The sequence below is a fragment of the Octopus sinensis genome, linkage group LG16, assembly GCF_006345805.1.
Source record: "Octopus sinensis linkage group LG16, ASM634580v1, whole genome shotgun sequence".
NCBI classification, from domain to species: Eukaryota; Metazoa; Mollusca; class Cephalopoda; order Octopoda; family Octopodidae; genus Octopus; species Octopus sinensis.
Window position 1 is genome coordinate 57,043,419 of NC_043012.1, and position 26,070 is coordinate 57,069,488.

General features: G+C 38.3%; 2 protein-coding genes across 4 annotated transcripts; both read right to left on the reverse strand.

The window, feature by feature from the left end:
• Nucleotides 1–216: 216 nt before the first annotated feature.
• Nucleotides 217–24,413, reverse strand: LOC115220462 (von Willebrand factor A domain-containing protein 5A-like). 3 transcript variants are annotated; one of them, XM_036510167.1, is made up of 2 exons: nt 24,189–24,413; nt 217–2,715 (listed from the first exon to the last, which is right to left on the reverse strand). In XM_036510167.1, the coding sequence occupies exon 2, from the start codon at nt 2,697–2,699 to the stop codon at nt 399–401; it is 2,301 nt and encodes a 766-aa protein (XP_036366060.1). In that variant the 5' UTR covers nt 2,700–2,715; nt 24,189–24,413; the 3' UTR covers nt 217–398. The 3 variants fall into 3 exon arrangements, with proteins under 3 accessions (XP_036366060.1, XP_029646449.1, XP_029646450.1); XM_029790589.2 differs by lacking the exon at nt 24,189–24,413 and adding an exon at nt 11,517–11,899; XM_029790590.2 differs by lacking the exon at nt 24,189–24,413 and adding an exon at nt 9,861–10,021.
• Nucleotides 17,826–24,276, reverse strand: LOC115220333 (von Willebrand factor A domain-containing protein 5A-like). The gene is made up of 2 exons (XM_036510168.1): nt 24,185–24,276; nt 17,826–20,300 (listed from the first exon to the last, which is right to left on the reverse strand). Exon 2 carries the CDS (start codon nt 20,282–20,284, stop codon nt 18,008–18,010), a length of 2,277 nt encoding a protein of 758 aa, XP_036366061.1. The 5' UTR covers nt 20,285–20,300; nt 24,185–24,276; the 3' UTR covers nt 17,826–18,007.
• Nucleotides 24,414–26,070: the final 1,657 nt, after the last annotated feature.

The window sequence follows — 26,070 nt, forward strand, 5'->3', positions numbered from 1 at the left end:
TAATCAATTTTATTTCTTAATTGGCCATTCTTTTATGGACATCAAAAGCATAAAAAGCAAAGCCAAGATTGGTGACTATTGCACCTACAGCTAAAAAAAGAAAAAAATCAAATAATTCAGTTCCATGCAGAGTTAAATGTTCAGTACTCAGTTTGAATGTCTTTAAACTTCATATATTCATATTGCACACAGAAAATAACACAAGTTCAATAAATATAAGGATTATGGTTTTATATTTTATTATATTTTACAGCTGTATAGATATATAAAATATTTGTTTATTGATCTGTTACAGGAATTAGCTGAGTAAAAGTAATGATATACAAGTTAAAATGTTAAGGTATTTTTCTCAGTTATACAGTAGTGAAAGTCTTAAAATATGAAATAAACAGAAATTGTTAGGCAACCATTTTGTTTTTTATGAAGTTTGTAGCTTTTTCTAGTAACTTCTCTGAATACAGTGGTTGTATATTCTGAGATTCCAGCCACACAATTGCTTTCTTTTCAATAAATTCCCATTCACAGTGCTGGGAAGCTAATTTTTCTCTTAGTACAGCAACAACAAGAGCTGTAGCCCATACTTTATCACTAACAGATGGATTCTCATCGTTCAGATCCTTAAGAGAAATATTGAGAGCTTGAGCCAATTGATCATCTAGATTCCAGAAACCAGAGAAAGCTTGTAGATCAACCAAACCTGTTAAAATGTCCTTAATTGTTCCCTTTGAAGAGGTTAAGTCTGAGTGAGGTGACTGTCTTGAATTCTCAGCATTTATACTTAAGGAATTATTTATGGAAGCATACATTCCAGCTATATCTTCTCTCGGACGTACTGGCTTTGGCATAGAGTGTTGTAAAACTCTGTTGTAAAACTTACGGAACATTCTTACTATTGCAGGAACATTCTTACTACGAGAACGCGTGGCTTTAAATGTAAATGCCATAGTGACTGTTTGAATAGCATCTGGAACATGTTCATCCAAACCAACAAAACTTGTGTACTTTGAAACTAAATTAGCCATTGTACCCAAATCGATAATCTCTGATTTTATTTCATCACCTTTACCCAAATCTTCATTTAATTCCAATTCCTGTATTTTCCTTTTCACACAAAGACGGTGTATTGTCATTTCCTTATTATTCTGTCCCAACAACCTTGCTTCAAAATCAAGTGAAAAGTCTGATTCACCAATTTTACCACAAAGATTCAATTTCACATTTTTGCAACTAGTCTCAGCTTCATGCAAAACTAGATAAAGGATTAATTTTTCTTCACTGAAAATACATGGCAGCCTTTCTGGAACTGAAATAAAGGATAATTCTTTATTGTTTTCACCATGTTTAGCAGAGAGACAAACCGAAGATACAAATGGTTGCATTGACAATTTTAATAAACGCATAACTTTTGCCTTAAGGTTGTCGTTTGTCATCACAAACTCTGCTTGTCCCTTCCCTGCGCGGGCAATACCTTTGACCAATTCTGTAGAAGCTCCAGAACCAATACCAATTGTGAAGTATCGTGTGTTGTTTACTTGTGACTTGACCAATTGAATGACATCGTTTGTGCTGTAGACTTCACCATCAGTTATTAAGAATACTTGTCGATGGAAATTTTGAAATGGTTTTTTGTCAGAGAGTGATTTCAGTGCACTAAGAATTTCTGTTCCTCCTGAAGCATATAGATTTTTCTGGAATTTCAATGCTTCATTCAGAGAATCTTCACTATATTCTTGGCTTCCTTCTTTGAACAGAAATTCAAAATCATTATTGAAGCTGATAGCATTAAATGAGCAACCCAAAGGTAAACTTTTTAAGAAAAGTAACAAGGTATCTTTTGCTGCTTCAATTTTCTCTCCACTCATGCTTCCTGAGCAATCAATAACAAAAATATAGTCATTAGCGGCAGATTGTTTTACTTGCGGAAGTTCTGGAAACACATTTATCATCATAATATCTTTAGAAAACATTCCTTTAGAATTCTCATCTCCTTTCTCTAAAATTACTTGTGGTTTTTCTACATCTTCATAGTACACTTGCAGAAGAAGGTCTTTCTCAAAATTGAATTCCTTTGCCATTCTCACAGTAGCATGACACTTGTTATCCTGATATTCCACCTTAACTGGATGTTCTGATTTGATGTCTTTGATTTGTGAATTCCAGTTGACGGAGGCATTGAAACTAAACTCTTTTGGTTTAGGTGCATTTTGATAATTTTCATCTGCAGGTTTAAGACCATATCTGGGATTAAGCACAAATGGCATATGAAATTTCACTGCCCCATCAACTTCACAAGAAAGTTCAGAAACAAGGCATATTTGTAAATGGATCTTTTCATTTGCTGGAATATTACCTAAACTATACTCAAAAATATCACCAGATGTACTTGTCTCTCGCAACAAAATGGCAGACTGACCTTTATCTACAGCTTCTTTGTATTCCTTTTTGGCAACATCTTTGTCTTTAGATTTGGCAACTAAATGGACATCACCAATTTTAGCTTCGAATTTATATACGGCACTGTCTTCTTCCACAGGGAAAACAAACTTAGCTTCTGTTTTGTGTTGGCTTTCATTTATATATTCAGCCTCGATGTTGACGTGTGATGTAAATCCATTAATGGAAATTGTATGTGTGGCATAGAGAAGAGAAACCTTTGTTTTATTTTCACAGATGATTCCAAATACCATTATACAATCCATATTGTATTTAAAATACCTGTATAGAAAAAAAATAAACAAAAATTAATGCAAAAAACCCCCAAAAATGGAATTATTGAGGATCCTGATGATAATTACATGTAAAGATCAAAATAGGAAAAAAATTCATATATAAATATGGCATGTTAGTCATGATTGCCACTTGTAACATGTCACCTAGTACAGTCTGTACCATATCTGAACTGTCAACGACTAAACTGGCAAAAACACCAAGAGTGCTTGGTGGGTAGGATGCTATCTGGATGCATTGAAGGATGTAAAATCTGTCAAAGACCTGCCAAAGGTTTGGTGAAGTGAAGAGAGGCACAGGCCATTCAATTACATAAAATTTATATACATTGATCCCTTGCTACTACGCAGTTCAACTATCGCAGATTTTTAAAATATATATATATGAACACCTAAAATTTTTCATTTAATCCATTAAAATATTAATAATAAATATTATTTACTAGTCTAGGAACAACAAAACAAGCATAAAATAGCAAAAAAGCATATACAGGGGTATTTGAACTTAAGACAGGCTGTGATTGGTGCAATGGAGAGAGATGACGAATTGCAGCTTCCTATTTTGTAATCTGGCCTGTGATTGGTGCTTTGTCTGACGCTCAGATCTGCAGCATCTTCCCTTTCGCGGCCATTTCGCTTCAGGCTTTCTCGCTTAGTGGTTTACTGTACTATTTTACGCTGTGCAGTGTGTAATTCTTTTTGTTTCTTTGTGTTGAATTTTGCATTTTCATCCCCTGCAATGGCTCCCAAGCGTGCTGCTTCTTCCAAGGCTCATACTGAGCCTAAATGCAAACGAAGAATGATGTCGATTGCTGAGAAGGTGAAACTTCTGGATATGTTGAAGGAAGGGAGAACTTTCGCTGCCATAGGCTGCCATTTTAGTGTGAACAGAACCACTGTTCACTACATCAAGAAGGACGAGGCTAACATTAGGAAAATGGCTGCCATCACCTTTAATATGTCAGTGAAGACATTTGACTTTGCTAACACTGAATATGGATTCCATAAGTTTTGTGATAAAACTCTTCCAACATATTCCTGTGTCTTACAACACTACCCAACAAGTTGTACTTTTGGTCTTTAGTGTTTGTTCTATATTATCCCATGATGAAACTAAAATGGATTCATCTTAAGTTATAGATATCCTGTAACCGTTCTTTTCGTGGTGATATTTTCACACTAACAGTATGAGAGGTATCTGTAACATCTTGTATTAATGGTGGCCGTCTGCCTTTCGAACTGGAACATGATTGAGTATGCTCTGTGTGGTCAGAGGTTCACCCTGAGAAGGACTAGAAGCAAAGACGAACTCTGTGGTCAGAGGTTCGCCCTGAGAAGGACTAAATACCTAAGATGAACTTTGTGTGGTCAGAGGTTAGTTCTGAAAAGAACTAAAACCAAAACGAACTCTGTGGTCAGAGGTTTAGCTCTGAAGAGAACTAAAAACCTAAGACGGATATTTGTCTGAGAACACTTCTTTTATAAGGTTTATGTGGCTCAAAACTAACTTCAGAAATAGAAAGCTGTGATTGGCTGCTTGGAACAATGGCGCGAAAATAAGCGGAGGCAAATCGCGTCACGTGACAACCAGCGGTGCGAACGTAGTAGAGACCACGTGTCAGCCAATCGAATTAGAGTTTACAACAATGTTAAACTAGCCGAAGATGTTTGTAATCTCGAACGAGATTATTCTTAATACTCTTCTCAAACAGTGAAGATAGCAATGAGTGTAACGATATCGCTACATATAACCTCTTGCCAGACGTTTTGTTGTAGACAAAACGGCGATAAAATTGATATTATTATATATATATTTTTTTGTTTTTCTTATAAAGTTCCTTCTTCAGCGTTCTCGTGTCAGTTCCGTAACTAATGGTTACCGTTGGCCGCGCAGGATATCAGAATGGCTGCGTATTAAAGGGGGTCACCAGTATAAGAAATAGTGACCAGAGGAATAACAATGGAATTTGGTTCACAGTTCATGTTGTTGGTATCAGCCTAGCAACAGGTAGTAGCAGTAACAATCGCATATCTCTAAGTTGAGCAGCAGGTGGCCTAAGTTCTTAGAAGAACTAGAACTCAAGAACAGATAATTGATTTACCGTTTATGACGTACACGGAGTGTAAGCGTTCCATATCAAGATGTTGCGTGTCGTAGTTGAGATTAATTGAATCACTTGTTGTGTTTTAGCTTTCTCTTGATATGAATGTACTTTCAGATATATCAACTGTAGCCGTTTTTCCCGTGGTGATATTTTCACCTAACCGCTTTAGTTGAATCTGTAGTTGTCTTGTGTACAAATTAAACCTTAGTAGATAGAGACGATGTTTGGCGATGAGTTGTGTCTGTCGCTTGGTTTTTGCTGCGTCTTCATTATATATTCTGTTTGGTTATTTTTCTCTAGTTATAGATATCCTGTAACCGTTCTTTTCGTGGTGATATTTTCACACTAACAGTATGAGAGGTATCTGTAACATCTTGTATTAATGGTGGTCGCCTGCCTTTCGAACTGGAACATGGTCGAGTATGCTCTGTGTGGTTAGAGGTTCGCCCTGAGAAGGACTAGAACCAAAGACGAACTCTGTGGTCAGAGGTTCGCCCTGAGAAGGACTAAATACCTAAGATGAACTTTGTGTGGTCAGAGGTTAGTTCTGAAAAGAACTAAAACCAAAGACGAACTCTGTGGTCAGAGGTTTAGCTCTGAAAAGAACTAAAAACCTAAGACGGATATTTAAAATAATAATAATAATAATAATTGTGTACAGTGCTCAGGTGCACTACAACTCATCTAAAGTGTATATATAATCAGGTGTAGTTTCGGCGGATTTCGGAAAGCATGAGGGCCTTAAAAGATGCAGTGTCATGGCAGTCAACAACTGACGCAGGCAGTTTATTCCATGCTTCAGCAACTCTGAGCGTGAAAAAATGTTTCCGAAAGTCATGGGAGCTGTATTGTTTTCTGACTTTGTAGGCATGTCCACGTGTGTTAGACACATGGAGATCAAAAAGGTGTTCAGTGTTGTTGTTGGTGAGGTGGTTGATAACTTTGTGGGTGTTTACCAAGTCCGTCGCCAAACGCCGGAGCTTCAGTGAATCCATGCCCAGGGAAACAAGGCGCTCAGAATATGGTAGGTGTCTGATGGAGGGTATGCGTTTGGTTGCACGTCTCTGGACAGATTCCAGGAGGTCAATGTTCTGTGCAAGATAGGGGTTCCAAACTGATGATGCGAATTCCAAGTGTGGTCGTACCATAGCTGTATACAGTTTTAAATAGATGGCTGGAGAGCGGCTAACAAAAGACCTGCTGAGTGATGCCAAGACACCCTCGGCCTTCCTGACAATCTTAGAGATATGCTTTGACCAACGCAAATCACTGCTGACAGTGATGCCTAGGTCACGCTCGCAAGAGGATTTCTTGATATCAGTGTTGTGGAGGGAGTAAGTGAACGCAGGGTTTTTTCTCCCAAAATGCATGGTGGTACACTTGTCCACAGCCAGTTTCAGTTGCCAGTCTGTGATCCATTGCTGCATTGTGTCTAGGTCTGATTGCAGGAAAGAGTTGTAGACATCAGGATCTGTCCTCTTGATTTCAAGGTACAGCTTGATGTCGTCTGCATATTTCAATACTGTGGCATTCTTTAAATTGGCATCTATGTCGTTAATGTATGCCACAAACAAGAGGGGACCAAGGACAGATCCCTGTGGTACACCCGATGACATCTCATATGGTGTAGAGTGCTGTCCTAGAACTGTGACTACCTCCTTTCGGCTGAGGATGAAAGATTTCAACCAGTTAAAAAGGTCATCCCCCACACCCATTGCAGAGAGTTTCACCATAAGCCTTTTGTGTGGCACAGAGTTGAAAGCCTTAGCAAAGTCAAGGTAGACAACATCCACCCATGAGCCACTGTCAGTAATCTGAGTAATGTCCTCAAGGAACTCGACAAGCTGGTCACTGCAGCTGGAGTTAGGGACAAATCCATATTGTGAGGGTCGGATGAGACTGTGAGAGCTCCAGAAGTTCCAGAGTGTTTCTCTGACACACGATTCCATCAGTTTTGCAATACAGCTAGTGAGACTGACTGGGTGATAGTTGACAGGTGATGTGCGGTCGCCCTTTTTGAACAGAGGAATGACACTGGCAGTTTTCCACTGCTCCGGAGTAGCACCATTGTTGAGACAGTACCGGAAGAAAATAGAAAGCTGGTGTAAAAGGAAGTGCCTGCCACGTTTGAGAAGCAGGTATGTAACTCCATCGAAACCAGGGGAGGCATAGTTGCGCTTATTTTGAAGGTGACGTCGCAGCATTGCAGGTGTAAATTCCATAGTTGTTATGGAGTTTGCTGTTAGTGATGGTGAAGATGGTACATTTTGACTTTCAACAGTGAATATGTTTGCATAGTACTCGGCAATGAGTTCTGCGCATTCCTTGGGGTCGTCAGTGATCTGGTTTGTGTGAGGGTTGCGAAGAGGGCCCACTGGAGAGTGAGGTCTCTGCTTTGAGTGCACATATTTCCAGAAAACCTTGCTGTCAGGATTGGCTGCTATGCACTGTTCAAATTCAAGCACTGCTTTATTTGTCACTTGCTTGAGATGGTTGGAGGATTTATTCCGCTTCTTCCTGTTGGTGTCTGATTTATGCAACCTGTATTCCCGTTCAGCAGTCCGACGTTCCCTCCTGGCAAGTCGGACCGCTGAAGTATCCCAAATTGCCCTTTTGGGGCGGTTCTTCTTTTTTTGTTTACGTGGCACAGATGCTGCACATGCTGCCCATATTGAGTCCAGGATACTCTGGAGTATAGTATTCACATCTCCAGAGTTGTAGAATTCACGCCAGTTTGGGTGCTGTAGTTCAGTGTGGTACAGGTTCCAATCTGCTCTCTTCCAATCGAAGGAAGCAGATTGTAGATGGTTCAGGTTTTCGTTGCCCGCAAGAGCCAGATTGGCGATGATCATAGCATGATCAGAGTCACCTAGTGGTTCCTCCGTAGTGCAATTGATAACCGCTTCAGGAGTTGTGGTGAAGAGCAGGTCCAAGGTGTTGTCGCCTCTTGTTGGAGAGGTGACTACTTGTGACCAGTTTGAGTCCAGCACAAGCTCAACAAAATCGTTTGCACTCTGTGGCCAATGGAAGGTCTCCCAATCGATCTCAGGATGATTGAAATCGCCTGCAATAAACACATAAGTGGCTGTTTTCCTGGCAGCAGCTCGGAGGACATTGCAAAGCTGTGTGTCCCGATGGTAACTTGGGGGACGATAAACAACGCCAAGCAGGAGTGTTGACATGGTCATACGCACGTCACAGAAAAAAACTTCTTCTTGTGATTCGTTCAAATCGGCACAAGGAATTACCAAAAAATTTGAACGAACGTAGACCATCACACCACCACCACGGCGGTTAGTGCGGTCCTTATGGAAGAGGTTGTACCCCGTAATGTTGAAAACCCCATCACAGAGTAAGGAATGCGCCCATGTTTCCGTGACAGTGATGAAGTCAGGGTCAACACTTCTGACGTAGGCGTTGAACAAATGTATTTTGTTGCATAAACTGCGAGCATTTAAGGACAACAATTTGTACCCTGCTCGCAGTTTATGATGGTGTGTAGAGGATGGCAGGTTGTTCTGGCTTAGTTTCCCTGAGTTGCTGTAGTCTTTTTAGTTATTGTGGGTAGAGAGCACTCAGACCAGCTGGTATCTCTCTTCCACGTTTCAGCAGTCTTGACAAATCTCCAGATTTGTCCATCTTCCCGAAGACTGAAGCTTTCCTGTAGAGCTGAGTTCCTATTCAGGGAAGCCACTACACGTAGCTTCGGACGTACATCGGACGGTAAGCCTGGGCGTGTTCGGAAGGTGGTCCGATTTTCCCGCCCAGCTTTAACTGAGGCCAGATGGTAAGAGGTTGCCTCAGTGGGGTCCGTAAAAGACAACTTGATGAGCCTAGGTTTTGGGCCAGGTCGTCCAAGGCGGATAGCACCCGTTGGGGGAACGCAGCCTAGGTCTTTGGCTGAGTTGGCAGCAAAAGCCTGAAGATCAGCCATGTCTTCTGGTACCCCAATGGCAATGACTTCATGGGTGGCAGAATCCGCGGTCTTAAATGCGACAAGAGGTACAGGTACAGGGAGGTTCTTTAGCAGAGCATTCCGATAAGACCCCTCATTGTGGAGTCCAACCTGAATGGTTGCTTTTATTCCTGCTACTTCCCCTTTTAAAGCACAGATCGATTGTTGCAGTTCTGCAAGAACCGCACTGGTCAATTGGTGTTGTTGTTGTTGCTGCTGTTGCTCTGGTTGTGGTTGATTTTGTTGTTGCTGTTGTTGTTGTTGATGTTGTTGTTGCTGCTGCTCTGGTTGTGGTTGATTTTGTTGTTGCTGCTGCTCTGGTTGTGGTTGATTTTGTTGTTGCTGCTGTTGCTGTTCCGCCTCCTCCACGGGAGTGGCAGGGGGAGACACAATCGTCGGTTGTGGAGGCACGCAGGCCTGACACTGAAAAGTCCAAGATTTAAGCTGAACCATCTTCCAGAGTCTATCCATCATAGCATTATGATGGCTCTTTTTTTGGCCTGGGATCTTCTGAAAGTCCGTGGCACATTGGAGGCAGACAGAGATGAGACATGTCCCACATTCGACCCAGCGATTACGGAACGTATTTTCGGGTTCCGTACAGATGTGGCAGGTGTGATTTTCTGGGCAGTGTTCTATTTTAGAGCAGCGACCAGTCTTATCGCACGCCGCTATGGATTTCACCATGGCGATTCTGTTGGTTCTGGTCATCCGTAGAGACAGAAAATGTAAACAACAATACGATAAAAGTAAAATATAAAATATTTGTTTTTGATTCGTTCTTTTTTGTGTATATTCCTTGTTCTTAAATATTGTGTGTGTATATACACATGTTTCGTTCTTTTTGTGTATATTCCTTTTTTCTTAAATATTGCGTGTGTATACATAAAAGTATTTGTGCGTATAGACACGGAGAAAGTTTGTAAACAGAAATGAAATTTTTGATTTTTTTGCAGTGTAGTCCGTCACATTAAATAGTGTGATTTATTTTCACTCTGCACGTATATACATGTGTGCTACAAGTATCTATGTATGTATGTATGTCACTGCTTTATAAATTTTGGACGTACTTACTGTCGTTCAACGATTTCTTTTACCCTCAACTACACGTGGTGAATTCTTCCATTGTAGATCTGTGGTGGTCATCGTCGTAATATTTTCTCTTTAGTTTCCTCGCCAAATTGATTATACCCTAATCAAACCATTTGTTTGTCTACTTGTGAATGTGTCTTTGTTTTAGTAACATTGTATTTTCCTCCTGAGAACACTTCTTTTATAAGGTTTATGTGGCTCAAAACTAACTTCAGAAATGGAAAGCTGTGATTGGCTGCTTGGAACAATGGCGCGAAAATAAGCGGAGACAAATCGCGTCACGTGACAACCAGCGGTGCGAACGTAGTAGAGACCACGTGTCAGCCAATCGAATTAGAGTTTACAACAATGTTAAACTAGCCGAAGATGTTTGTAATCTCGAACGAGATTATTCTTAATACTCTTCTCAAACAGTGAAGATAGCAATGAGTGTAACGATATCGCTACAGTATCAAGTTGTGTGTGCTGCTACAGCCAATGCTACCATATTTCAAGCAGGGGTATTAAAAAAGTTTTCCATTACAATTTGTGATTAAATTAATAAGTAAGATTAATATTTATAATGAATTTGCTATTTTCGATGGGTATGCACTGCACACCAAGCACAACCAGAATATACGCCCAGAGTGTGTGTGTGTTTCCTAAGAAAATTTGAAATGAAAAATTCTTTTGGGATTTTTTCTTTTTGATGGACGGAATTTTCTAGTTAACTAAAAAATTTGAAACTTCGTATACTGGTAGAATGTGTCAAAAGAAAACATTATTGGATCCTTTTTTTTTCCCATATTCATAATCACCGTATGTTTCCAGGAGGATTAAACAGAAAAAAAAATTTTTTTTAAATCAGTGAAAAATTTAAAAATTGGGTGGTGGGGAATTAAAATTTTGAAAACATATTTTTATTTAAGCAAAGTCGCTCGTAATCTCCGATTTCGAAAACGTAGGAATCCAAAGAAAGTTATGAAAAAAAAAAAAAAAAAAAAAACAGAAGGGGTGCTTGCACTTTACCCCCACCAAGAAACCGATAGAATATGTGCTAGGTTTTAAAAATATGTCCTGGGGTCGATTTGTTTGACTAAAACACATCAAGGCGGTGCTCCAGCATGACCACAGTCAAATGTCTGAAACAAGTAAAAGATAAAAGAAAGGTAACAACTGGCCCCATGGCAAAACAACGGGTTAACATGCAGTTTACAGATGAAAAAAGAAAATACTGTCAATATAAAAGTGAAAGCGAATTGCAATGAAATTAGAAGCGTCATCCTATAATTTCAAGTGGAAAATATATCTTCATAGACAAGGGCGGAAAATAAGTCCGAATTAAAAAATTAAAAAGCATTTCCCAAATAATGAATATAAATCATTTATAGAGAAAATAAATATTGATTATGTCACTTGTCAATGATGATCGAAGTCCAATATAGATGTTTTAGCAACTTTTTACAGAAAAGTAAAAGCAATATCACCAACTTCGAGGAAATAGATTTCAAAAAGGGGTAAAAATACGTTTAAAAGCAATAGAAAAACTAATGAGCACAAACTAATTATAAGAAAAGACTGTTGTTTAGATTAAGTCATTTGTCAATTATCACGGTCCATGAAGAAGCTTTAAAATTATCGCAGTAAGTTGTTACTTACCTGTTGAGAGAAATAAAAGGTGAAATATGTCTCGTTGATAAGTTTAAAGTTTATAATTCAAGAGGATAAAATAAACAACGGGTATATATCCGGGTTTCTTTTCTGCCAAAAGAAATTGTACGAAACGGAACTGCGTATATATGAAGTGGAAAGTAATCTTACAGATTGGTTGAATATCTTAATAGCTTAGAAGTTCTGTTCTCCACGTAAAATGCATCAACAGAAAAGTACGAGCAACCCGGTTAAGCGAGAAACGTAAATTTATTAATAAAACAAATTTTAAGTATAATACCAAAGCAGATGATGAACCAGATTATATAATGGTGCGCCACCAACAACAAATTAGACGGAGAAGGGGAGGACGAAGAGAGAGAGAGAGAAAGAGAGAGGAGGCGTGGGAGAGGCCAACAATGCCCATCAATACATTTATATTGACAATTACGAAAACCTCTTTCTACAACCACTTGGGACCTCTTAGATAAACTTAGATAAACTTAGATATGTTTCGACCAAAGATTGGTCCAGGCCATGTCTAACTTAATAGCATCACATGATAGGATTATTCGAATCCTGTTTAAGTCAAGTTTTGTTTAAGTCAAGTTTTGTTCAAGTAGTGAGTTCTTGTTGGGTGTGTTGTATCCAGTTTTGTTCAAGTAGTGAGTTCTTGTTGGGTGAGTTGTATCCAGTTTTGTTCAAGTAGTGAGTTCTTGTTGGGTGAGTTGTATCCAGTTTTGTTCAAGTAGTGAGTTCTTGTTGGGTGAGCTGTATCCAGTTTTGTTCAAGTAGTGAGTTCTTGTTGGGTGAGCTGTATCCAGTTTTGTTCAAGTAGTGAGTTCTTGTTGGGTGAGTTGTATCCAGTTTTGTTCAAGTAGTGAGTTCTTGTTCGGTGAGTTGTATCCAGTTTTGTTCAAGTAGTGAGTTCTTGTTGGGTGAGCTGTATCCAGTTTTGTTCAAGTAGTGAGTTCTTGTTGGGTGAGTTGTATCCAGTTTTGTTCAAGTAGTGAGTTCTTGTTGGGTGTGTTGTATCCAGTTTTGTTCAAGTAGTGAGTTCTTGTTGGGTGAGTTGTATCCAGTTTTGTTCAAGTAGTGAGTTCTTGTTGGGTGAGTTGTATCCAGTTTTGTTCAAGTAGTGAGTTCTTGTTGGGTGAGCTGTATCCAGTTTTGTTCAAGTAGTGAGTTCTTGTTGGGTGAGTTGTATCCAGTTTTGTTCAAGTAGTGAGTTCTTGTTGGGTGAGCTGTATCCAGTTTTGTTCAAGTTGTGAGTTCTTGTTGGGTGAGTTGTATCCAGTTTTGTTCAAGTAGTGAGTTCTTGTTGGGTGTGTTGTATCCAGTTTTGTTCAAGTAGTGAGTTCTTGTTGGGTGAGTTGTATCCAATTATGGGTGGCTCATCTGGTATTCTTTGAAGGAATCTATCCAGACTCTGTTTAAAGTTGATGGGATCCTTTTCCTCTTTGATCTCCCTCGGGACAATGTTATATAGGGCAGGGCCTGTTGAGGAAAAGAAATTATGTTGCAGTGTACATGTATGTTGTGATCTTGAATTGGGCAGGGGACGTATAGCTTTGGTGCTCAATTGATATTTTTCTTACTTTTTATTTCCTTTTTTCTCCTCTTCGCTCCTGTTTGCGTTAGGTTTGGATTTGGATTTTAATGTGGTTTTATGTCATATATATATATATATAAAATAATAGTTATCGCCATACTAATATGGCATTCTTATTTTTATAAGAATGCCATATTAGTATGGCGATAACTATTATTTTCCGGGAACGCTGCCGCTGTTCTCTTTTAGAGAGACTTAGTTATTTTAATATTTCTATTATTGAAAACAAGTGGATGTATTCCACCGAAACTAGGTAAATAAAACCATCGAACAGAGATTGTCGGAAGTGACACCTACTGGCTGGCTACGCTGCATTGAAAAGGGGCAATACTCCGAAACGCGTCTGTAGCTGCCGGTCAAGTAGTGTGGAGCGACTGACCTCCCTTGTTCGAAGGTTATATGGATACAGTTTGTGTATCAAATAGCTAACTTAGGGCGATGGCCTCATGGAGCTAATAAGCGGACAGCTTTTTTCTTATTTTTATAAGAATGCCATATTAGTATGGCGATAACTATTATTTTCCGGGAACGCTGCCGCTGTTCTCTTTTAGAGAGACTTAGTTATTTTAATATTTCTATTATATATATATATATATATATATATATATATATATATATACATATATATATATATATATATATATATATATATATATATATATATCCTCATTATATATAGTGAGATACTACAATAAACATATTTCGATTGGAAAAACAACAAAAAATGAGGAATGTAAAAACTAATTGCGAAACGAAATAGTTTCATTTGGTGTAAACGGATGCAATATGTATCCTTGTGTAAATAATATTATCATAGTTAAACCAAGCTCTGAATAAGCCAAAGATTTGGTGTTGGTGTTGATAGCTAATCGTATATCTCTTGTGTGCCATGTTTGTCATTGTAGATTCTGTGATCAAATCCTGGAGGGGGTTTCCTCAATGCAAGGGGTCTATCCTGCATACATTGTAATGTATAGTCTGTTATTCAATTACTTGTTTTAATTATTGGACATCTGCCATGTTGGGGCACTGTTTTCAGAGGTTTAGTTATCTTTTCGCTTTGACCGGCAGATTTTAAAAATAATTTCTTTGTAACTAAACACTTTTAAACTTCGTATACCGGTAGAATGTGTTTATAAAACATCTTTTTCTCTTGGCTTTCTGTAGTTTGTAAGCTATTTGTTGTTTAATTTCTTGCATTTCAGCAATTTCAACCAATCAATGACGTGTATTGAGGTGAATTTTTTTTAAACCCTGAAATACTGTAAATGTGTGTGTTTCTTTTGATGAAAGGGTGTTTTAAGAGAGATTTGCTACTATTTGTAGTAGCTCAAGTTACCAGACACACACACACGTGTGTGTGTGTGTGTGTGTGCATGTGTGTTTTGTTGTGGGGAAAAAAAATACTTTCTCTCGGAATATTTTGCACAATAATTTTTAAAGAAATCTGGTCATCTTTCTTACTGCCAACCATCCCACTTCAGATTACAATTGTTAATTGTTGGAAGTCAAGTAGACTGAAATGCACATATAGTGTTATCGTTTAGAGTGGAAGTTCAATACGAAGTCTTGAACTCATTATCCTGTGGTTAGTAATCCATTACCTTAAATTTGAAACCATTAAGTCGTTAAACATTATTTTGTTTGGTTTTCTTTCGACTGTTGCCATGATGATGTATCGCCTTCAAAAATTTAATTGGTCATACTGACCGCAATCATCATCATCATCATCATCATCATCATCATTTAACGTCCGCTTTCCATGCTAGCATGGGTTGGACGGTTCAACTGGGGTCTGGGGAGCCCGAAGGCTGCACCAGGCCAGTCAGATCTGGCAGTGTTTCTACAGCTGGATGCCCTTCCTAACGCCAACCACTCCGAGAGTGTAGTGGGTGATTTTATGTGCCACTGACACAGGTGCCAGACGAGACTGGCGAACGGCCATGCTCGGATGGTGTTTTTTATGTGCCACCGACACAGGTGCCAGACGAGGCTGGCAGACGGCCACGCTCAGATGGTGTTTTTTATGTGCCACCGACACAGGTGCCAGACAAGGCTGGCGAACGGCCACGCTCGGATGGTGTTTTTTATGTGCCACCGACACAGGTGCCAGACGAGGCTGCAGACGGCCACGCTCAGATGGTGTTTTTTATGTGCCACCGACACAGGTGCCAGATGAGGGTGGCGAACGGCCACGATCGGATGGTGTTTGTTACGTGCCCACAGCACGGAGGCCAGTCGATGCGGTACTGGCTACGGCCACGTTCAGATGGTTTTCTTGTGTGCCACCGGCACTGGTACCACAAAGATACAAATTCCATTGATGTTCATCTATTTTGATTTGTTTTGATTTTGATTTTCACTTGCCTCAACAGGCCTTCACAAGTGTCACAAGAAGGAAGGTATGCCCAGGTGGACTGACTACGTCCCAGGTAGGGGCCACGGGTTATGGCCTGACTAGTCTTGCCGGGTCTTCGGATGGTGTTTTTATGTGCCACCGACACAGGTGCCTAGTCTTGCCGGGTCTTCGGATGGTGTTTTTATGTGCCACCGACACAGGTGCCAGATGAGGCTGGCGAACGGCCACGATCGGATGGTGTTTGTTACGTGCCCACAGCACGGAGGCCAGTCGATGCGGTACTGGCTACGGCCACGTTCGGATGGTTTTCTTGTGTGCCAACGGCACTGGTACCACAAAGATACAAATTCCATTGATGTTCATCTATTTTGATTTGTTTTGATTTTGGTATTTCAATCTGGCATTTATTTTATAGATCTCTGCTTGATGAACTTCTAACTTGGAGACATAGTGGGACGAATGATTGTGTAGTTGAGAAGTTTGCTTCCCAACCATATGGTTCCATGTTCAGTCCCTTTGCATGGTAGCTTGGACAAGTGTTTTCTACTATAGCCCCTAGATCAACCGTAGATATCTGACCGAATTTGGTAAACGGAAACTGCAGGGTTGTTAATCACAAAATGACCGGAAAGCATGTTCATAAGGTAGAGTTGTTTGCTTCATGTTCCACGTGTGCTAATTCTGCCCGTAAGAAAGAAACAATGTGACTGTAGGTCATTACACCTTGGCAACGCCGGGGTGCATTGCTACTATACACCTAAAACCACACTAATAGCTTAGGAGTGAAATTTAGGATTTCACAGTTTTCTGTGAATCGATTTTGATAAAACTTTTCCCAGCTGGTTTGCATACTATAGCAACACTATTGTTTTGTTGTCATTATTTTGCGTAACGTCCTTTCGTTTTTTTTTATTTCAGATTCTTCAGTTTTTGGGTGTACCACACTAATAACTTTTAAATGAAAATAGTCTATCTAGACATTTTTCCAGAAAATGAAGGGGGATCTTTACCTTTTGACTGACAGATTTAAAAAATAATTTTTTGTAACTAAACACTTTCAAACTTCGTATACTGGTAGAATGTGTCACATAAAACATCTTTTAATCTTGGCGTTGTTGAGAAAATTCTGTATTTTGGAAGTTATTTCTTGTTAAAGTTGTCGTATTTTGGTAATTTCAACCAATCAATGACGTGTATTCAGCTGAATAAAATTACTGCTGTTGTTTGTTAACTACAACTATTGGCGGTGTTTGTCACTGTTATTTTTGACATTGTTCATGCATTTGTACTGGTTTTAGCTTTAAGGTGTTAGGGTTAGGATTTTAGGGTTAAGGTTTTAGGGTTAGGGTTTTAGAGTTAGGTTTAAGGTTTTAGGGTTAGGGTTACGGAAAAAAATGAAAAATGAAGCACGAACAATTATGGTGGTGCTATAAAGTAAACATGCTTCAGATACACTCGTTTATTCATACAAACGTAACTGAGATTAAATATGTCATAAATAAAACGACAAACGAAATATACACTGCCGGAAGTTGTTAACAAACAACAGCATTAATTTTATTCATCTGAATACACATCATTGATTGGTTGAAATTACCGAAATATGACAACTTTAACAAGAAATAACTTCCAAAATTTGAGAATTTTCTGTGACACATTCTTACCAGTATACGAAGTTTGAAAGTGTTTAGTTACAAAAAATTATTTTTGTTACAAAACTTTACAACCATGATATTTAGGGTTCAGTCCCACAAGACAATACCTTCAGCAAGTGTCTTCTATTATAGCCGAGAGCAGACCAATTCCTTGTGAGTGTGTTTGGTACACAGGAACAGGGTGGAGGCCCATTTTGTGTGTGTGTGTGAGTGTGTTTATTATACCTCCTCATAATTTAGCTGTTCTACCATAGAGACTGATGGAATAACTACCCAATTTTAAAATAAATGAGTTTTGGGGTTGATGTGTTTAACTAAAAAATGCCTTTTAGGTTGTGACTTAGAATGGCTGCAGTCCAACGACCAAAATGAGTTGTGGATAAAAGACGGGATATGGTATACACATAGTTACATTAAAATTCCGATTCACAAAACGTGTACAGGGCCAGAAATGTGTGTAGAGTATGTAATTGATTTAATCAATTTTATTTCTTAATTGGCCATTCTTTTATGGACATCAAAAGCATAAAAAGCAAAGCCAAGATTGGTGACTATTGCACCTACAGCTAAAAAAAGAAAAAAATCAAATAATTCAGTTCCATGCAGAGTTAAATGTTCAGTACTCAGTTTGAATGTCTTTAAACTTCATATATTCATATTGCACACAGAAAATAACACAAGTTCAATAAATATAAGGATTATGGTTTTATATTTTATTATATTTTACAGCTGTATAGATATATAAAATATTTGTTTATTGATCTGTTACAGGAATTAGCTGAGTAAAAGTAATGATATACAAGTTAAAATGTTAAGGTATTTTTCTCAGTTATACAGTAGTGAAAGTCTTAAAATATGAAATAAACAGAAATCGTTAGGCAACCATTTTGTTTTTTATGAAGTTTGTAGCTTTTTCTAGTAACTTCTCTGAATACAGTGGTTGTATATTCTGAGATTCCAGCCACACAATTGCTTTCTTTTCAATAAATTCCCATTCACAGTGCTGGGAAGCTAATTTTTCTCTTAGTACAGCAACAACAAGAGCTGTAGCCCATACTTTATCACTAACAGATGGATTCTCATCGTTCAGATCCTTAAGAGAAATATTGAGAGCTTGAGCCAATTGATCGTCTAGATTCCAGAAACCAGAGAAAGCTTGTAGGTCAACCAAACATGTTAAAATGTCCTCATTTGTTGTCTTAGAAGACATAAAGGATTCTACATCACTCACATTTAATGATCTTCTAAATGCCCAAGACAAGCAGCGAGAATCTACAAAATCAAAACCAGAATCCACAAAATCAGTACTAGAATCTACAGAATCAAAACTCATGCATTCAAACTCTTCTTCTAAATACTGTGGTGGTGGTGATCCTGGCACTGAACAAGAAGCCCTTTGAGACATTGGCTTACATTCCGGAATAAGCTTCTTCAAACCAACAAAACCTGTGTACTTTGAAACCAAATTAGCCACTGTACCCAAATTGACAATCTCTGATTTTATTTCATCGCCTTTACCCAAATCTTCATTTATTTCCAGTTCTTGTATTTTCCTTTTCACACAAAGACGGTGTATTGTCATTTCTTTATCATTCTGTCTGAACAACCTTGCTTCAAAATCAAGTGAAAAGTCTGATTCACCAATTTTACCACAAAGATTCAATTTCACATTTTTGCAACTAGTCTCAGTTTCATGCAAAACTAGATAAAGGATTAATTTTTCTTCACTGAAAATACATGGCAGCCTTTCTGGAACTGAAATAAAGGATAATTCTTTATTGTTTTCACCATGTTTAGCAGAGAGACAAACCGAAGATACAAATGGTTGCATTGACAATTTTAATAAACGCATAACTTTTGCCTTAAGGTTGTCGTTTGTCATCACAAACTCTGCTTGTCCCTTCCCTGCGCAGGCAATACCTTTGACCAATTCTGTAGAAGCTCCAGAACCAATACCAATTGTGAAGTATCGTGTGTTGTTTACTTGTGACTTGACCAATTGAATGACATCGTTTGTGTTGTAGACTTCACCATCAGTTATTAAGAATACTTGTCGATGGAAATTTTGAAATGGTTTTTTGTCAGAGAGTGATTTCAGTGCATCAAGAATTTCTGTCCCTCCTGAAGCATATAGATTTTTCTGGAATTTCAATGCTTCATTCAGAGAATCTTCACTATATTCTCGGCTTCCTTCTTTGAACAGAAATTCAAAATCATTATTGAAACTGATAACATTAAATGAGCAATCCAAAGGTAAACTTTTTAAGAAAAGTAACAAAGTATCTTTTGCTGCTTCAATTTTCTCTCCACTCATGCTTCCTGAGCGATCAATAACAAAAATATAGTCATTAGCGGCAGATTGTTTCACTTGCGGGAGTTTTGGAAATACATTTATCATCATAATATCTTTAGAAAACATTCCTTTAGAATTCTCATCTCCTTTCTCTAAAATTACTTGTGGTTTTTCTACATCTTCATAGTACACTTGCAGAAGAAGGTCTTTCTCAAAACTGAATTCCTTTGCCATTCTCACAGTTGCATGACACTTGTTATCCTGATATTCCACCTTAACTGGATGTTCTGATTTGATGTCTTTGATTTGTGAATTCCAGTTGACGGAGGCATTGAAACTAAACTCTTTTGGTTTAGGTGCATTTTGATAATTTTCATCTGCAGGTTTAAGACCATATCTGGGATTAAGCACAAATGGCATATGAAATTTCACTGCCCCATCAACTTCACAAGAAAGTTCAGAAACAAGGCATATTTGTAAAAGGATCTTTTCATTTGCTGGAATATTACCTAAACTATACTCAAAAATATCGCCAGATGTACTTGTCTCTCGCAACAAAATGGCAGACTGACCTTTATCTACAGCTTCTTTGTATTCCTTTTTGGCAACATCTTTGTCTTTAGATTTGGCAACTAAATGGACATCACCAATTTTAGCTTCGAATTTATATACGGCACTGTCTTCTTCCACAGGGAAAACAAACTTAGCTTCTGTCTTGTGTTGGCTTTCATTTATATATTCAGCCTCGATGTTGACGTGTGACGTAAAACCATTAATGGAAATCGTGTGTGTGGCATAGAGAAGAGAAACCTTTGTTTTATTTTCACAGATGATTCCAAATACCATTAGTCTATTCATGTTTGCAATGAAAGTGCTAGATAAAATAGAAGGAGAAACATCATATTTAGAAATGATATATACATGTTGCATTTAAAAGGTTATTTTATTTTTGGCGAGAGATGATAGTGCTAAGTAAATATGACTTCTAATTGCCAGGTCCATTGACAGCAGTTATCCTGATAATGTTCTTGGAGGCATGTGGATGAGGGGAATCTAGTGCCCCTGCTTCTGCTGTTGCTACCCATACCACCACCACTTGAACATGACAGGGGTCGAAAGAGACCAATTTAAAACTTCTTGTTTGGCTTGCAGTAGGGCCTGTGTGTACTGGAACCAAAGTCTAGAGTGACATCTAGGAAATCTACGGTGGTGAGATTAATCTTGATAGTGATTTTGTATCCCATAGAGCCTAGGGTGATAATCAGGTCCTTTCTGAGCCTATTGTGTGCCCATTGGTTCCTTTAGAGATGGCCGGACTGTCATCTCTGTAGAGACCGAAGTAGACTTACGGGAACATCTTCCTTAAGGTAGTCATGATGTACAGTCCTATGAGATCACATATGTGAGCGCTGTCATGGGGTCCCATTACCCCATCAAAGGAAATCTAAGGGTTGGATTGCTTGACCCATGTCAAATCTTTACTGAACAGCACTGTTCTCCTGGCATGTATGATAACATCTATGTCTCCACTGTTAATATCTATGAAGCCCTTAGTTAAGGAAAGTGCCTTGACCAGCAGCCCTTTTGATATAAATAGATAAAAGTTGACTATATTGAATTGTGTAAACCTTGCTTCACCTCTTCCCCCGGTTGGCATTAAAACCAGAGGGCCACCTCTTTGGTGCTATGCCATAGAGAGGAGCTGGATGCCCTCCCTAGAAAGAAACTCATGAATCTCTCTCTCTCCCTGTCACTCTCTCGTACACACACTATGCATGAACTCAGAATGTCTGTGTGAGAAGGAGGGAGAAAAAGAAACAGAGTGAATGAATTTACGTGTGAAAGAGAGACATGGAGATTGAGGGAGAGAGAGGGGAGGGAGACAGAGAGAGAGAGAGAGAGAGAGAGGGAAGAAGTATTTCAGCATAAACAAGGCAGCTCCTTCGCAGTTGCTCGACCTGCTCGAAATAGCAGCCAGTTCTTCTGAAATTTCACCCTACAGTCTTAAATAAATTCACATCGGACAACATAATCCTGTGTGAGGATGAGGTGAACCAGAAAGAAAGGGCAGGGCAGTGACGTCAATGGCTGAAGGGCCCTACTGGAAGAGGAAAAGACCAGTGTGGGTCTCTTTGACCTTGGGCAGCAATAGTGGACGGAAGCATGTAGACATGCGAGTGAGACAGGGCATTAGTGGTAGGTTCTAGTGGTAGGTCAGAAGAATTTTTCCGAGGGATTGGGAAGAGGAGTTTCGGAAAATTCACATAACCTGGCTTTTTCCCCTCAAAACTTTCAGGAAAATGGGTATCTTTTAATGAAAGTTTTTACAAATCCCTTTCAAACAGCATAGATTACGATTGTAAAGAAATTTGTGAGGAAAATTTTTTCCCAGAGGAGTTTTGGATCAATAAGACCACATAAGTTGGAATTTCTCTGTTTTGGTTGGGACTTTTCCAATTTGTTTTTCACCACAGCTTCAAAATGATGGCGGGTGAAGGTGAGAGGGTCATCATTTTATGGAAAAAAGTTTTGAAAATTTTTTATACAACCCCCTTCCCCTCATCATCTCACTCTGGACCGATTTTGGCCAGTTCATTTTTGCACTTAAAAACCATGGAAGGAGCCTTTTCAGTAAAAATAAAGAAAACTTATAAATATATTCAGAGGAAAAGGTGTGCAATTCAAGGGAGAGTTGGCTGTTGTTTCTAGGGGATTTTCAGAAAATTCACAAGGTCCGATTTTTCTGTCATAAATTCGGGTAAAATAGATATATATTGATTTTTTTTACGGAATCCCACATTTTTAGTTATGGAGGATCCGATTCTGAAAAAACAAAAATTTCAAAAATCACATTTCTGAAATTTCATTATGTTTTGTGAGATTTGGTTATTATTTCTAGCATGTGGATAGCTGGCTTGAAAGCCTGAGAGTATATTATATATTTTTTTTTTGCTTGTTGAAAAACTGAAATTTTACAAACGATTTTTTTCCAAAATCGTAATCTTTGTATTTTTCTACGTATTTTGCAAAAAAAAGAAAAAGGTTCTTGAAAAATGCAAAATGAAGAGTGGAGGATTGAAATTTTGAAAATGCGATTTTGAAATTTTTTTTTCAGAATTGGATCCTCCATAACCAAAAAAATCAATATATATCCATTTTTACCTGAAGTTATGACGGAAAAATCGGATCTTGTGAATTTTCCGAAAATCTCCTCCCCCCACCACCCCAGGGTCATCAGTGTGCATTTTTTATTTTCATATTTGTTTTCCACTCACTTGTTAACACTCCCCAGGCTGGTTATTTTTTTTCTTTCTTTTGTTCTTGGGTGAAGGTCATTATATTGGCCAAAATATTTTCATTGCTTTGAGACTGCGACCTGTTCACTGACAAAATTCTGTGCTGCACGTTTTCAAAATTTTACTTTACCCCTACCTATTCCTTGCTTTCCAAAAGCATAATAGTCCATACAAAAATGCGCACAAAGGAACAGTGTGGGGTGGGGAGAGGACTTTCGGAAAATTCACAAGATCCGAGTTTTTCCCTCATAACTTTTAGGAAAATCGGTTTCACTTTTTTAATGAAATTTTATATAAATAGTGAGCTGGCGGCAAGCTGGCAGAAACATTAGCGCGCCGGGTGAAATGCTTAGCGCTATTTCGTCTGCCGTTACATTCTGAGTTCAAATTCCGCCAGAGTCGACTTTGCTTTTCATCCTTTCGGGATCGATAAATTAAGTACCAGTTACGCACTGGGGTTGATGTAATCAACTTGATCCCTTTGTCTGTCCTTGTTTATCCCCTCTATGTTTAGCCTCTTGTGGGCAATAAAGAAAGAAGAAATTTTATATAAATAGCTTGCAAACGGAATAGATTACGATAATATTGAAATTTGTGGGGAAAATCTTTTAAAAGAGGTTGGAGAGAGGACATTCAGAAAATTCACAAGGTCCAATTTTTTCCCCATAACTTTGAGGAAAACTGATAGCTTTCAATGAAATTTTATATAAATATGCTCAGTGTTTTGAGTGTGAATAGAAAGGCATGCCATTTGAAAGGTATTAATATAGGATCACTCCATTGGTTACAACAACGAAGATCCCAGCTGATACAATCAACGGAACAGCCTGCTCGTGAAATTAACGTGCAAGTGACTGAGCAATCCACAGACACATGTACCCCTAACGTAGTTCTCAGGGAGATTCAGCGTGACACAGAGTGTGACAAGGCCAGCCCTTTGAAATACAGGTACAACTAATTTTTGCCAGCTGAGTTGACTGGAGCAACGTGAAATAAGGTGTCTTGCTCAAGGACACAACGCATCATCAGGAATTGAACTCATGACCTTAAAATCGTGAGCCGATTGCCCTAACCACTAAGCTATGCGCCTTCATATTAATATAAAATTTCATTAGAAGATATCCATTTCACCCGTTGCTCTATTTTCTTTGTTTTTGTTTCCAGGTAACATTGTAAACATTAACCCCTATCATTTATAGAAAAAATAAATATTGATCAGGTCACCTGTCAATGATGATTGATGTCCAATATAGATGTTTTAGCAACTTTTTACAGAAAGGTAAAAGCAATATCACCAACTTCGAGGAAATAGATTTCAAAAGGGGTAAAAATACGTTTAAAAGCAATAGAAAAACTAATGAGCACAAACTAATTATAAGAAAAGACCGTTGTTTAGATTAAGTCATTTGTCAATTATCACGGTCCATGAAGAAGCTTTAAAATTATCGCAGTAAGTTGTTACTTACCTGTTGAGAGAAGTAAAAGGTGAAATATGTCTCGTTGATAAGTTTAAAGTTCTTTGCTGATAATAATGAGTTTATAATTCAAGAGGATAAAATAAACAATGGGTATATAGCCTGGTTTTTTTTTTTTTGTCTCTTTTCTTCTATCCAAATAAATTGTACGAAATGAAACTGGGAATATATTAAGTTCTGGGTGGAAAGAGTTAAGAAATGTTATTTTTTTTAAAGCAGTGTTATTGTATTATTGTTATTGGTATTGTAGTGGCTCCTAATGGCTTAAAGGTTCTGTTTTCGGTGTACGATGTGTCAGAGGAGATGTATGAACAACTGGGGTTGGAGAAAATAGTAAATGTTTTGAATAAAACATATTTTAAACACAACACAAAAACAGTTAATGAACCGGATTACATAATTGTCCATCAATAACAACAATGTATATATTCATATAGATTTTAAGGAGTACTCAAGCAGCTGCAGTCAAATGACTGAAACAAACAAAAGAATATATATATATGTATGTATAAATAAATAGATAAATGTATATATATATAGGAGTGGCTATGTGGTAAGTAGCTTGCTTACCAACCACATGGTTCCAGGTTCAGTCCCACTGTGTGGCACCATGGGCAAGTGTCTTCTACTATAGCCTCGGGCCGACCAAAGCCTTGTGAGTGGATTTGGTGGGTGGAAACTGAAAGAAGCCTGTCGTATACATGCATATATGTTTGTGTGTGTATATGTTTGTGTGTCTGTGTTTGTCCCTCCAACATCACTTGACAAATGATGCTGTTGTGTCTACGTCCCTGTAACTTAGTGGTTTGGCAAAAGAGACCAATAGAATAAGTACTAGGCTTGAAAAATGAAAAAGTCCTGGGAGTAGATTTGCTTGACTAAAAGCGGTGCTCCAGGATGGCCACAGTCAAATGACTGAAACAAGTAAAAGAGTAAAAGAGAGTATATATATATATATATATATATATATATATATATATAGGGAGAGAGAGAGGGACAGAGAGAGAGAGAGAGAGAGAGAGAGAGAGAGGTGGGAGGAAAAGCCGAGAGGCTAGCAAAGCCCATCAATGTTTATACTGACCATTACCAAAACAGCATCCTTCAACCACTAAGGACCAGTTGAAGCACTTAAGTATTGAATTGATGTTTTTTTTACTTTTTATTTCCTTTTTTTCTCCTCTGACATACTTTTGTTTTCCTGATAGTTAAATCAAGCAGTGACTAACTGAATCAAAGGTTTAGTGTTTGAGTTGATAGCTAATCGTATATCTATCTTTTGTGTGTCATGTTTGTCACAGTAGATTCCGCAATCATATCCTGGAGTGGTTTCCTAAATACAAGGGGTCTGTTCTGCGTGTATTGTTATATATATTCTGTTATTCAGTTACTTGTTTGAATCATTGGGCTGTGGCCATGCTGGGGTACTGCCTTCAGACATTCAGTTGAATATATCTGTTAAAACCACATTTCATTTTCCTGGCTGAGATTTGAAACTGAATCTAACAATTCTTGCTCGCCGGATCCACCCGCTACTTGCTTACCAAGCGAGAAAATCTTTTTGTCCTCTCAAAGTGATTGATGAGTTTCCACTTGACCTCTGACCTGGTTGTGTCACTGGGAAATTCAAATGGACAACAAGTGACCACACTGAACATAAAGTACTCTTATAAATGATATATCCATCCTTCTTGCTAGAACGGGCCATAATAAAATACCAGTTCTGTAGGCAGACACGAACAGTGGGCCGAGAGAAACTAGAGAGATAGCTACAGAGCAGAGAAGGTAGAGAGACAACATAGCAAAAGTGATGGGCAAATGCACACACAGACATGAAATATGTCTTGTCCCATTAACATTCTCTTTCCCCCATTTT

Bases quoted from the DNA above. Each gene is read 5' to 3' on its own strand.
- LOC115220333 (XM_036510168.1), bottom strand. From the start codon at position 20,284: ATGAATAGACTAATGGTATTTGGAATCATCTGTGAAAATAAAACAAAG.
- LOC115220462 (XM_036510167.1), bottom strand. From the start codon at position 2,699: ATGGATTGTATAATGGTATTTGGAATCATCTGTGAAAATAAAACAAAG.